Source organism: Oculina patagonica, chromosome 8 (genome assembly GCF_052425735.1).
Source record: "Oculina patagonica isolate OP01 chromosome 8, crgOcupat, whole genome shotgun sequence".
NCBI classification, from domain to species: Eukaryota; Metazoa; Cnidaria; class Anthozoa; order Scleractinia; family Oculinidae; genus Oculina; species Oculina patagonica.
The window spans coordinates 15323591-15337571 of record NC_135765.1 but is presented as its reverse complement, the minus strand read 5'-3'; the positions used below and the strand labels follow the sequence as shown (position 1 = coordinate 15337571).

The 13981-nt window shown below is 37.8% G+C and overlaps 1 protein-coding gene across 1 annotated transcript; it reads right to left on the bottom strand.

Annotated features, from left to right (window-relative positions):
* Positions 1-232: 232 nt before the first annotated feature.
* On the bottom strand, positions 233-13952 carry LOC144664519 (eukaryotic translation initiation factor 2A-like). Its single transcript, XM_078525690.1, has 21 exons — positions 13914-13952; positions 13743-13812; positions 13082-13156; positions 12202-12320; positions 12002-12101; positions 11797-11879; positions 11148-11248; positions 10411-10528; positions 9741-9857; positions 8768-8836; positions 7769-7870; positions 7057-7097; positions 6153-6197; positions 5546-5634; positions 4546-4609; positions 4068-4161; positions 3438-3493; positions 2963-3091; positions 1566-1664; positions 992-1057; positions 233-439 (listed from the first exon to the last, which is right to left on the bottom strand). Exons 1-21 carry the CDS (start codon positions 13939-13941, stop codon positions 374-376), a joined length of 1731 nt encoding a protein of 576 aa, XP_078381816.1. The 5' UTR covers positions 13942-13952; the 3' UTR covers positions 233-373.
* Positions 13953-13981: the final 29 nt, after the last annotated feature.

The following is a 13981-nucleotide window of genomic DNA, read 5'->3' as shown; positions in this document are numbered from 1 at the left end:
ATGCTCTCTACAACATCAACCCACGGGGCAAAATTAAGTGGCTGTTCTAGAGTAACTTGTTCCAGCCATTCCGTTATTGGGGAATGGCGCAAAAGAAAATGGCGAGCGAAAAAATAAGAGCATTCGCTTTATTTCTTTGCACCATTCACCACTAACTGAGTGCCTCGAACAGGACAGTGCTAGAGAGAAATTAAGGAGTGGCAAAAGGTCCTTCAAAAAATACATGTATGGCAGCATTTTATATCTCTATATTAAAAGTCTTTCAAACATTACAGCTCATTAGTTGTATTTTTAAATAGTCACTCTTCTTGGTTTTGTGAAAAATGAACTATTTTAAAGTAAAACTATTGACAGGAATATTAAATCGTTGACGTCAGCTTCCAAGCTCCAGTTCTTGTATTTCCTTTATTAGTGATGCTTCTGCTGATATTTTGTCAAGCTGCAAAATAGTGGAAGAAAAGAATTTCAGTCACTGGTTATACATGTTTAGCTGTGCCAATTTTATTAAAAACCCCATGATTTGATAACTGAAGGGTCCACCTGGAAAGGAAAGTACCGGTATACAAATTTAACACTTCAATGCCCTAAACATTGCCTTACGTCCTCCCAACACATTGACAAGGGAATACTTTATTATTAACTTGTCATCTTGTAAGATGAAGGTAAAGTCTGCATCCAGCCAAGTGGCCCATACTGCCTGAGCTTATCCCAGTATTAAGTGACTGGGAGTATTTCTACTCCCCCTGGATGTGATGCTAGTCCATTGCAGGGTTACCCCCCCCCCCCCGCTCACCCAACATACTTTACCGGTATGCATTTATGCACCTGGGTGGAGAGAGGCACTGTGAGAGTAAAGTGTCTTGCCCAAGAACAGAACGCAATGACCCCAACCACTGCATCTCCCACAAGATAAAGACAAGGATTAAATTACAATATTAATAATTGGTACACTGCTTTTGTTCAGTATTAATAAAACATACAAATATCTGACCTGATTCTTCTCCAGTGTTTTTCCTGATTTCTGTTGCTCCTTCAAGTCTTCAATTTGCCTCAGTTTCTAACGTGGAATTCAAACAAAGAAAACTATTGTATAAAAACGGATCAAAGGAGCATTTTCCATTTCAAAAGTGATACTATGCCAGAATTTTATCCAAAAAAGCCTTCTTGGCTAAATTTCCAGAGCCATGTGAAGAAAGATTGCTGCAAATGGCACTCGCGTTTTTCAAGTGTTATATCAAACACAAGCGACAGTGTTTCATCGAGATATCCAAACACCAAGAAGAGAGTTGAAAATATGACATGCAGCAGAGTGTTTTTGATGAAATTCGAGGTGTTTGGATAGCAGATGAAACACTGAAACAAAAATGAAACACAAACTACGGAGAAAATGGAAAAATAAAATTGTAAAATCTATGCTAATTAAGACCGGGTATCCAAACTTCCTTCATGGTTATGATTTTCTTTGTTTTTTACTTGATGAATTATTAATGAGTTTGAGAAGAATTATTAAAATGGTGAATTTCATTTCTCCCCTGACTTGTTTATGACTTAAGCAATGGGCAAACCTTTTTTAAATTCCTGAGCTTTTTTTCTTTCTCGGCTGGAAGAGTTGTACTTGTCACTGAAGCTGCTGCAGGAGGTGAAGAAAGGGTTGGACTTGGTGCCTGAGGAAACAAATCAAGAGTTTAGCTCCAAAGGCCACTTGGATAACTACCTGTATTAAATAACTGTTGTCAGTAAATTGATTGTTTGTTACTAACTGTGTTACCGAACCAGCTGACTGAATGACTGACCGACTGTTGTCTGTCTGTCTGTGTCTAGCTGACTGACTGACAGACTGATTGCCTGACTGACTGACTGACTGACTAATAGTAATATTAATAGTAAATCTTTATTGTGCCTTACACTCCAAAGGGAGGTATTGGTCTAGTTACAATAAAGGTGTTATAGCAACTATGCTAACAAATTACTTAATAACAAACAATTGAAATAAATTGCAAACGTTTACGGTAATAATTAAACTATTAATTATACAACTATTTATTGATATAACTTTCAAGTTAAAATTTGACTGACTGACTGACTGACTAACTAACTGACTGACCAACCATCTGACTGACCGACTGATCAACCATCTGACTGACTGCTGTCTGTCTGTCTAACTGACTGACTGACTGCTGGCAGTTGACTGACTGACTGACCAACCATCTGACTGACCGACTGATCAACCATCTGACTGACTGACTGCTGTCTGTCTGTCTAACTGACTGACTGACTGCTGGCAGTTGACTAACTGACTGACCAACCATCTGACTGACCGACTGATCAACCATCTGACTGACTGCTGTCTGTCTGTCTAACTGACTGACTGACTGCTGGCAGTTGACTGACTGACTGACCAACCATCTGACTGATCGACTGATCAACCATCTGACTGACTGACTGCTGTCTGTCTGTCTAACTGACTGACTGACTGCTGGCAGTTGACTGATCGACTGACCAACCATCTGACTGATCGACTGATCAACCATCTGACTGACTGGATGGATGGACCAATGGACCATCAGACAGACTAATGGTACAAGTAACGTGTGAATCAGTCTAATCTCTTGTAATCGCGGTCAAGCAAATATCGTTACCCTAAATCCCTCCCACCCTTAAGGTGTTGGAGTTATATTGTCATCAGCTCTAGTATCTTAGTTTCGAGTCTGACAATAAACTCTTTGTTCCAAACTCGTGGTCTGTGGTTAAATGTAAACAATTGATGGAATGATGGACAAACAAATCGGTACATGGACAGACTAGATGTTTAACTGGCTAGTTGAATATCTGATTAACTGGATTGGTTTACATGAAATCCTTGCTCTGCCGATGCTATATTTATTTAAAAATTGCTTATTGTTTGATTCACGAAGACAATGGCTACACTACATTAAAGCAGAACCAAATCAATACATTTTACCTCTCCAGCAGCTTCCTGTTCCTGCTTCGCTTTTGCTTTTGCCTCTCTCTTTTTCTTGTTCTTTGCGGCAGATTTAGACATTTCCTGGCCTTCTTTTTGTCTCAGGTTTTCTGCAGGTTCATTTTCATGCTAAAATGGAAATTCAGAATTTCCATATTAACATTTAGGATATCAAGCAACAGTAAGGTTGTTTGAATCGGTGTACAATCTCTAACTGTTGTAATGTCGGCTTGTATTTAGGGTATGGTCATGTTCAATATATGGCAGCAGTGTCTCTCGTAGGCTTGATTTCCAGCCGCTTTTCGGGAAAATGAGGTTTTTTTTTTCACTTCTTGCTCAACAATCAAGGAAGAACAGAGCAACATCTTGCTGTCTCTTCAGTCAAAATGGCACATAATATGTCTTTTATTTAGCAGAAATTTTTATCTCAACATACAGTGTAAATGAAAACATCAACATACGGAAGTTGTCTCACCACTTTCATGGATGGTGCAGTTCCTCTAAGACCAGGAGGCCGGTAAACAGCTTTGGCTGAAGGGAATATATAATTTTAGTAATAATATAAACTAGGTAGTCATTATTTTTTCACTCAACTCAACAGGACACGTACAGATCTGTTTCCCATGCACACATCTCCAGTGAAACAATTTGTTTGGTTTGAAGAAAAGTAAGCTAATCTCCACTGCCTGTCTGGCTTAAAATAGTACTTTTTTAGGGAGGGGTACTTTGAACGCTACACTGGTCACAGGGGCAGGCACTCTCCTATATCAATGTATGTTCAGCTTGATGGGTGGGGTTAGCTAGTATGAAAGAAGCCATGATAATTATTATACAAATCTCAGTTGTGGCCTGAAATTGGTATAAATTTGATGGAAGTTTATTTTGCACTGATTTGCCCATACATAAGATTTTGTTCAGTGGACGGATCAGCAGAGACAGCATTCAAAACTCTAAGATGTATAAAACAGCTCTTTTTGCCTTTATCCCATGCCCAGAGTCACAAAAAACAAGACATACATTAAAGAAGCAATAATTATTATACAACATATTTACAGCTGAGGAAAATCAGTTCATGAAACAAAAAGGCTAGTCAGCTAAAACTAACGTTTCTGTTGTTCTTGAGTGGTACTGGAGGGAACAGCCCGATAGTTGATCGCTGGTTCTTTGAATACCCCATCAGGAACAGGCTGCCACTTAACCTAGACATAATTAAATTGTGAGGAAAATTCATTAGTAAATTTACATTAAGTGACTTTAGCCAGCATGTGTAAGTACCAGGGGGGCTGGCATAAGCAGGTCCAGAAAAAGCTGCCCAGCTTTGCAATCATCGGCAATTTATCTAGCAATTCAGAACATTCACTGGAACATTTTTCAAAACTATCCAACAAAATTGAACTTAACAATGGTGCTATGATAACTACGTTAGATTGGGCCAGATGGAAAATACTTAAATTAAGATCGTTTTGCACAGACCTTAGCTTGCTGCATTCAGTCCAAATATCATGCCCTCAAATCAAATATTTTCCCATATGGCCTCCCCATTTAGTCAATACAATCATGTGCCACCAAGCAAATTAACATACCTCCCAAAGTTCATTGACGCTCTTTTCATGTAACAAACTTCCTGTGTAATGCCATATTTTGTACCTGGAAAGAAAAAAGTGGTTCAAAAAGAGCTGAAATGTTTTAATTATTTAACATAATTTGCATGGATTGTCTCTTTAAAGAATATATTTAATTGCATAGTACACCAATGTATTGGTCTCCCTTTTATCACTTGGTAGTTCAATTTTTAAATTTATATGATTTTTAAACTGCCCCAAAAGATAGAACCTTACCAGATATGAGGCCTTACAAGGGGTTTTAGTGAAAGGCGACATTGCTCCAAAATAGCTAAAAATGTAGCAACAATCTTGCTCCAGAGCACTGACAGCCGGCAGAAACTAGCACTGAAAGGGTGTATATTTGCGACAGCAACATTTCCCTCACCAAATAGGCGACAGGTGGTTTGGAAATGAGCGACAAAGCGACATCAGAAACCCCCTTGAAATGCCTCAGATAAACATGTACTAAACAGAGTAATAAATAAATTAATAAAATAAAATGTCTTCATTTTGCTTATTAAAATACATAACAAATGTTACAGTAAAATCGTAAAAATTGCTTAAATTATTAAATGGCTAAATTATACTTATTCTGTTAAAAAAACTATTCTTAAAACGTCAATTGACTTGCTTGTGATCTTAACCTCTTGGTTGACTCTTTGACTTCTGGCAAAAGGGCATATAATGGATGGTCAACATTGCTCTTGATCTTGGAGGGTAGCAAAGGGTTTATGCGTGACACGTGAAAAGGTTAAAAATTAGTCTGTGACGCGTGAAAATAGGGCAAAATTATACCGTGACGCCTGAAAATAGCTAGAAAAGACACATCATTCGTGAATTCTGCTGTTTCAAGTATATGTTACGCGTGAATTTGGTTAAGATTTGCGCGTGAAATGGGACCACGACACCCCCTTTGCTTCCCTCATCTTGGTGAACAACCTGTAGTCGCACTTTATAAGATCCTCAAAGTTAGCCTTACCCATTTCCTTCTCTCAACCTTGGGGAGGTTGTTGCTGTTAAAATGTGCTCCCCATCTGGAGACCATTCAAGTGTTGTTGAGTCATCTGCCTGATGAAATTATGTCACAAAATGTTATCACATGCTTACTTGTCGCTGTTACCAATACTTAACCAGTAATGTACATAAATTTACACTCTCTGGTTAACCAAATCAAAAAAGCTAATGAATGATTCCATACAGTGATCCACTTCATCTAAGAAGCGCAAGAAAAATCAATTATCATTGCTCTCCTGAAATTGACAAGTTTGTGTCCCGGATGTCTACTTCATAGATGTTTAATGAATCAACAATCAAGTAAGTGCAACCAGAGAAGGCATAAAAACTTAATTTTCAGTTTCGTAGCCACAAACTGTTGTTTGGTCATCTTGAGTCTCTTCAACATGACATAACTAGCACCCAGTTTGGGTTAATCACACAGCGGAAACAAGATGAAAAGGAGGTGTTACTCACGAACATGTAGGATGTGAAATTTTAAATGGACTGAGTGATCAGCTGTGCCATTCCTATGACAACACCAACTGTTTAAAAGCTGAAGACACTGTTCCTTTGCAGTGAATTAAAATTACCTGAGGTTTGCTAATCAGCTTTAAATCCTTTCTGCTCCACAACTCCTGTAGAAGAGAAAAAGAAAAAATGTTTTAATTCACCCGTTTATGTTTCAAGTCATTGAAATAATGAGCTTATAACCCAGTGTAGAACCACCAGTAATATTCTTGATCTCACCAAGTTTCAATGGTTATGAGTAATGACTGCAACACCTTTCTATTTTCTCTCAAAAACTTACAGTCAGAGATAAGGGGGACATGCAAAAGTGCCAATATTTGTGATTACACTTCATGCACCTCTCAAGCCCGTAAAAGTGGAGAGGGGGGATAATAATTCAGGCAGATTTCTTGTTTCGTTCTAAACGTTTGAATATCAAGAAAATCTCAATGACAACCTTCTAAAATGGAACACAATTCGGTTTCCCCGAAATCACGCACACGGACCGCGCTTGCTTATCTTTCTGACTGACGCTTGTTCCGAGGTGCTCTCTTTCCTTCGCTCGCCTTCATCCCCCCTCGTTTATTTCCTCCCTCGCCAGCGTTTTTCGCTTTCCCCTTCAACTACCGAGAGCCTGGAACAGGCTAGGGGTGGGGGGAGGGCAAGAAATATTCCCAGATATCTGTCCTTGTTTCAGGGCTGCAAATAACAGTGGGACATCAGACACTGGTCGACCACAATTTACCAATGTCCAAAGAAATTCCAACTGTGGTCGCACAGAATGTCCGGAAAACTTTTTTTTTTCTGCTTTCCAGTGCAAACACCAATGTTCTGCATTGACAAAGCATTAGATTAGCAGGTTCACATATCAAGCGATACCGTAATATGATGTCTGACCTCATGCACCATTCAAAATGGTGATTTACGGTAGTTGGAAGCAAGTACATTGTATGTGTAATGGGGGAATAGGTCATGCAATCAACTTACCAGTTGGCCTCTGAGATTTCCAAAACCAGCCAGGCATATAAGTAAAATTAGTTAAGAATGACAAGAATACATTTGAGAAGATATTGTACTGAGATAATGTTGATCACTTTTGTGAACTGTATGGTCAGTGAACAAAATAATGATGAATAACAATTAAAATATTACCAGGAAATCTGGTCATTATTAATTTCAATTTCCATTTCAAACTTCATCCGAGTCCTCTCAACTTAACAAACTCAGTCACACAGCAACCAACATGGCATTGAAGACATAAGGGGGGAGGGGGAGCTGTAGCCCCCCTCCCAAATGAAAATTTGGTGCCGAAAATATTGTGAGTGCAGCGTAAAATTGGTTTGTCTTGTGATTCTTTTGTCTCGTGAGTGAGTTCAAATATCTTTGAAACTTCCTTGGAAGTCTTCAGGAAACTTCATTTATCTTCAGAAAAGCTCGAAAATAATCAGAAACGTTTGCATGGCCTTTGAACAACCATTGGAGAATCTTCGGAAGTCTTCGGTCTAGATAATGCTCAGAAAACAAAAAGTTGCTGGAGCAGAAAAAAAGTTGTTGATCCAGATATGAAAAGATGTCAAGTAATTTTGGGACAGTCGTAGCCCCTCCCCCCCCCCCCCCAGGTTACATAATGCTCCGCCACCTGTGTAATACACATGTACATATTTAAACTGTAAAAATACAATCTTGACTATTAGGATATTATTTCCGTGTGGATTGTAGAAGACTTCATTTCTTGGTCCTGTTCCAAAGTCAAACAGAGGTTCACATTTGAGATCAAACAGGGTCACTTTTGCTGGCATGACTGGTCCAGTGGTAGTAAAATTAACAACAAGTCAAGGATAACTTTAGTTGAAAAAATATTATTTGTAAGTTCAAAAGTGGTATTCTATAGAATGTTAGATTGATTCATACAAATACTCAACATTTTTAGCTGTACTTGAAATGTTTAAGTTTAAAGATATGAATATAACTTAAATTTTATGCAGGGTTGACATAGTAAGTCCCCCTGACCTGTGGTTTTATTACGCTGAGACCATTCCAGTCCCAGGGAAACTCCCATTTAAAATTTTACAGGGAGGCCTATCTGTAATTTTAATAAACACCCCTAGAAGTTACCCTTCACCCTTACTCTTTGATTTATCATTTTGACAGAAAAGGCACCCCTTTCGTAAACCTTTTACTGAAAAAAGGTACCCTTTCATATACCGAAAAGACATAACATATGCCAAAAACAGGAAGTCTTGATGCCATTTTTATGTAGCATTTAATAAATTAATAGCCCTTCCCTTTCATATACCTAAACCTTTGAAATCCCTACCCTTTTATAGACCTGGAGCATGAAAAAGGTACCCCTTTCAGCGGAGCCTCCCCATATAGGCCATGGGGAGTACCCCCCCTCGGGACCTATATTCACTTTTGTTGGTATGGCTCAACTTGTTGTTACCTATACAAGATACCAATGTGAACTCAGTTTTATTGATGCAAAGTGACAATGGCCAGCAAAAGGCCACAACCCAAACAAAAATCATTTCTTGACAACTATTTATTTGCAGCTTCGTCTGGAAAATACCTGGCTTTAACTTGTCTGGCTCTACACACATTAGTTTGTGGTATTGTCTTCTTACTACAAGATTGCATCAGTAGCACTGCATAGCAATATTTACTCACTGTAGTTTTATTTAAAAGTGACAAAGGATACAGCCATAGACCACACAGAACTCTTTAGAGTTTGGACTCCACTGTACAGAATAAATTGGTCCTCTCTTGGCTATCAATCATAAAATAAAATAAACACTAAACCTTGGCAATGTTGTAGTTTAATTTTACCCATGGTTTAAATTTTTTCAAACCAGTTTGATTTTCATTTCCCTTTGTTTCAGATTATGATAATGAACGTAACACAATGAAAAATAAAAATCAAACTGGTTTGAAAAATTTTAAACCAAATATAAAATTGAACCACAACAGCTACATGTATTTCATTACAGAGGATGGGGGAAGTATTAATTTAATATATTTTCAGTATTATTGAGGCCTTATGCGTCCAATGGCGCGAAAAGGATCGACGATGATGATATTTTCAGTATTAAAGGGACTATGTCATGGGGATTTCGCAGATTTTTGGTCTAAACTGTTCTGAATTTAGTGGTAGGCAACGTAACCCTAAATCAACATTATTTTTGAACATCTAAAGGAATATTTAACCTTAATATCCAGATAAAAATCAAGCTATGGCTAAAAGATGATATTTCGAAGATGAGCGGAAACAATTTGAAAATGTTTGCCTAACTTTTTCAAATTGCAATCCGTTCCTATCCATGCCATCCGCAGTCAAAGATGCTCATTAACAGTTTCAGTGCTCTAATATTAATAGCAATTTTTAATAAAAAAGGACTTACTATTTTTAGGTTTCCTGCAACAGAAATATAAATTTTGGTGGTTCAAAAATCTGGTAAAATCTGTGACATAGTCCCTTTAATTTTTCTGTTGTTACACTTGACAAGATAGTAACTTGATGTTTTGAGATCAAAAAATTAATTCTCCTTACTAATTTCCATAAATTCCTTTAATTTTCTTTCAGGTGTAAAAATTTGGTGATACATCACAACAGTGATTGACTTGTTGATTCTTATCACCTTGTTAGGAGAAATTGAATTTCAATCGTTCTTTACCTAATTGTACCATGCTACTCTCTCCAGAAGTACTGATGTAATGAAGTGTTTGTTCGCCATAATATGATGCCCCAGACTTGTCAACATCAGTTGCTGTAACAACAAGGACGGCAGAGCCTAAAATTGAAATTGAAATGTGTTAAAACTATGAAATGTTTGTTTTATCACTAAGCTGAATCATGAGGCCCTGCCAGGGTAAATTCTGACAAGCGACATGGCCGAAAAGGTAGTGACGGCACATAAAATAAAACCACGACAAACAACAACCCTTATGGAAAAACTTATATTCTGGCAAGGACAAGCAAATTTCCTTCAACTTAAGTAATTACCAACAGCAACATGAAGAGCAATAAAACAGTGACACAGGACATTTTTAAATTTAGACAAGTGACACGGGAAACCCCCCCCCCCCCTGACAGGGCCTCAACCATGGTATATGTTGTCATGATTGAATTTAGTACCCTCGAGCTCATTGGAAAACCTTTTCCTCCTGCAGAGGTCAATATAATGGTGATGACATCAGAAGTAAAACAAAGGCAAATGCTCATCACCACTGGTTTACGCTTGGTTCAGGTGTCCAGGGGTTAATGTTATCTATAATGTTGTTACACACATTCTCCCCGACATATCAAAGGCTCCAAACTAGCCTATAAAAGGGTCAGGTACTTGCCTTTCTTGTTCCACAACAGTTTAACTCTGTCTGCCTTAAAGAAGCTCTTGTTAGCAAGGACAGAAGCTGGACTGTCAAAATTTGGATGTCTAAACAGTCGGACATATGATGGTGCACCCTGGATAAACAACAATAACAAGATTATGCATAACATGTCTTGTTCAATAATTCAGTGTGTAGTATTGCTGCGTATTTTCACAGTCTTGTAGTACTTGTAATATTTTTTGAGCCCATAGCACAAATAAACAGTCATACATGTACCCTTCAGGGCCGGGTTGTTCGAAAGCCGATTAACACTAACCCAGGATTAAAAGTTATCCAGGGTTCATCCTGGATAAGTGTTTTTATGCTTATGTTGTGGGCTTGAGATTAGTCGATGTCAAAAAGGGACAGAAAAATAAACAGAAAACCTCAATGAGAAGTAAAACTGTCACTCATATCCTGGATTGCTTCGTGCTTGAACAACCCGGCCCAGAATGATAAGTAATGTTCAGGTATTCATGCTCAGATGAAATTGCCCACACTCCACCCCCCCCCCCCCCCCCCCCCCCTCCCCCCCCCAAAAAAATTAAGTTGCAACTTAGTGGAGTCGGACGATAAACTACCTTATAGAATGACTGTTTTGTGTAATTTCCTATGCACCAATACCAATCAACTATACAAAAGTGTTAGTGAGTAAGAATTCTGCCAAAAATATGGTGGATCTGGAATATGAATGAAGGAGGAAAGACAATCACCTTAGCACCAGGAACATACGCAGCCACTGTGAATGGAGGGGGGCCTGGGGACAACTCAAACTCTGATACACCTTGAAGTCTAAGCTTGGTAGCAATTGTGGCTACAAAAAAAACACATTTAATCCAATTATCATTGTTATAAAATGCTGTAAAATTAATAATTATCATAGTCACTGAAAAGGAAGTATTTATTTACTTTATTTTTAGCCTGATAACAAAAAAGTTTGAGTGAAGTTGAGAGAAGTCAAAAGTTGTTAATCTGAGGCAAAAATTTCAAAGAACTTTCAGACTTTTTCCAAACTTACTCATGTTGTTTGCTTTAGGCTAATAATTTTTCTTATTAGTGATCTTTCTTCTAAATCATTTATTACACTACAATACATTACATTTCTTTCTTACATTATAACTTTCGTTCTCTGCAATGCAAAAGATTAGTTGTAACTAGAAGCGGGTTAAGCAATCTTGTAATTTAAATTAATAAAAAGAAAACAAATGAAAGTTCAGTTTAGTTCAGTTCATGGCTTTCTCTTAGGAGCCCCCCATGCATTGGAGAGAAAGCTGACTAGTCTTGCTTGGTTTTAACTTTACCATAATTTAATTTAGCCCCTATTAAACTGAAAGAAACAGCTCTTATCTACAGGATACATACTAAAATCTGCATCGTGAAAGCAATGTACTTCATTAGTGACAGAGCGAGCACACACTGACTCATCCTCACTCCACTTTGGTTGCCTGAGAGGAAACAAAATAATGTCACCAAATTTTAGATTAATAGTTATTCGACATGTAGCCCTTTCTTCTTGCGTCCTTAAACAGGGAATAAATTAGCAGCCACTCACTCTACCCACACTAACCATGTTTCCTTTTTCTTCTGTGCGAACCCAGCAACTAATCTCCCTTCCTGGAGATTCCAGATTTCAAGATTGTTTGTTGGTGACGGCTGATCTTTGCTGGCTGGTTACACAACAGATAAAAAAAAAACACAGCATTAAATTTTGAGATCATGCCACAAAGAAGGCGGGAAGACAATAGGGTTTCCTGACTACATCCTGACCTGTATATTGCTCCCATGTTGATAAGTGAGTGCCTTTTGGTGAGAATGCCATGCAGAATGTTTTCTCTTTAGGAATACGGCATACCAAACTGAATTTGGAGGTGTCCACCACTAGTACACTGTGAAATAGAATTATTAATAATCAACAGACAGACAAACATAAATAAATAAGTTCATAACCAGGGCTCATAATATTTATTATGCATTTTCCTGTGGCGGTCGCAAATACTGATGCAATGTGAAATAAAAATATTAAATAAAACTAAATAATAAGTAAAAAAGAATTTCCAGTGGCATAATTTATCCTGATTGACTGCTTGTCTGTCCATCTGTCTGTCTGTCGCTGTCCATCTGTCTGTCTAACTGACTGACTGACTGACTGACTGATTGATACTACTGATTGATCAAACAATCGATTTATTGATTGATTGGGCAATGAATTAGTATTACATGCCAATAATATTAAATGTGGATCAAATTTTGATTGACTGACTGATTGACTACGGGGAAGGGGGGGGGGGTGGGGGGGGGGGGGAAAAAAAAAAAAAAGGGGGAAAATTAAAAAAAAAAAAGGGAGGAAAGGGGGAAAATTTTTTTTTTTAGAGGAAAAGGGGGGAAAAAGGGGGGGCTTATAACCGGAATTCTACGGTATTCGTTGAGTTGAAATGTCATGCATCATTACAGACATATTCACAAAAGTTTAAATAAGGTTGAAAGTTTTTTTAATTCAATTGATTGACAGACAGACAGACAGACAGACAGACAGACAGGCAGACAGACAATTTTATTTCAACACAGAATCTCTTCAGCGATTACTGCAAGCCGGTGCAGCTTATTAGAATATGACCAAAGAGAAACTATGCAACATGTTATGCCTCACCTCTGGCCGTTACACCAAGCAAACAAGGAGCCATCAGGACTAAATGTCATTACTCTGCACCTCGGAGATTTGTCACTGAAAGTAGCAAGATGACACTAAAGCAAAGTAACTAAACATAATTACTACTAACAACAAGAGAAATACTAGAGAAATTACAATGAAGACAGACTCCTGCTAAATTATTATAAGTAAAACTGAAAACATTTATATAGTGGCATATTGTCAAGTCTTGCGCAGATCAAAGGTCGCGTTTTAACGTTGCATTATTAAGGGTTCAGCCATGCCTATTTTCTCCTATTCAATACTCCCCCCCCCTCCCCCCTCCAGGAGTGAAACCATACATGAACAGTGTATGTATGGACTATTACTTATATATTGGTCGATATTTGCTTCAAGATGTTAGATTTGGTTAAAATTTCTTATAAAAATCTTTCAATTTTATTCAAAAATTAAGTTTAACTTCACAAAATTATAAATAGCAGAAGCGCAATGCAAATTAAATCATCTACACCCACATGAAAATAAATGGAATGTCAATGATGTGATCACCTCAAATTAAAAAGGGATGCTGTTGTTGTCTTTTTAGAGATACAACCACAACAAGATCTCACTTGACAAAGTAGCAGTGACCCAGAATTTACGAAGAAATTCACACACAAACCTTCCAAATCCCTCGTGATTCCTAAAGGATGGTGGGCCATGAACCATGGATATCCCGTCTGTTCCTCGAACTATAACAAAAAAAAATTCTTTAATGCAATGTTCATGTTTTGAAAGGGGTTTAAATCAATTTCAGCTTTATATATATTGAAATTTAGTGGAATTTCTTTACCAGCTACAAGAGTTTCTGTGGCCGCCATGTTGGCGCGAAAAGGACGGGAGGAAACTGGGAACGAAACT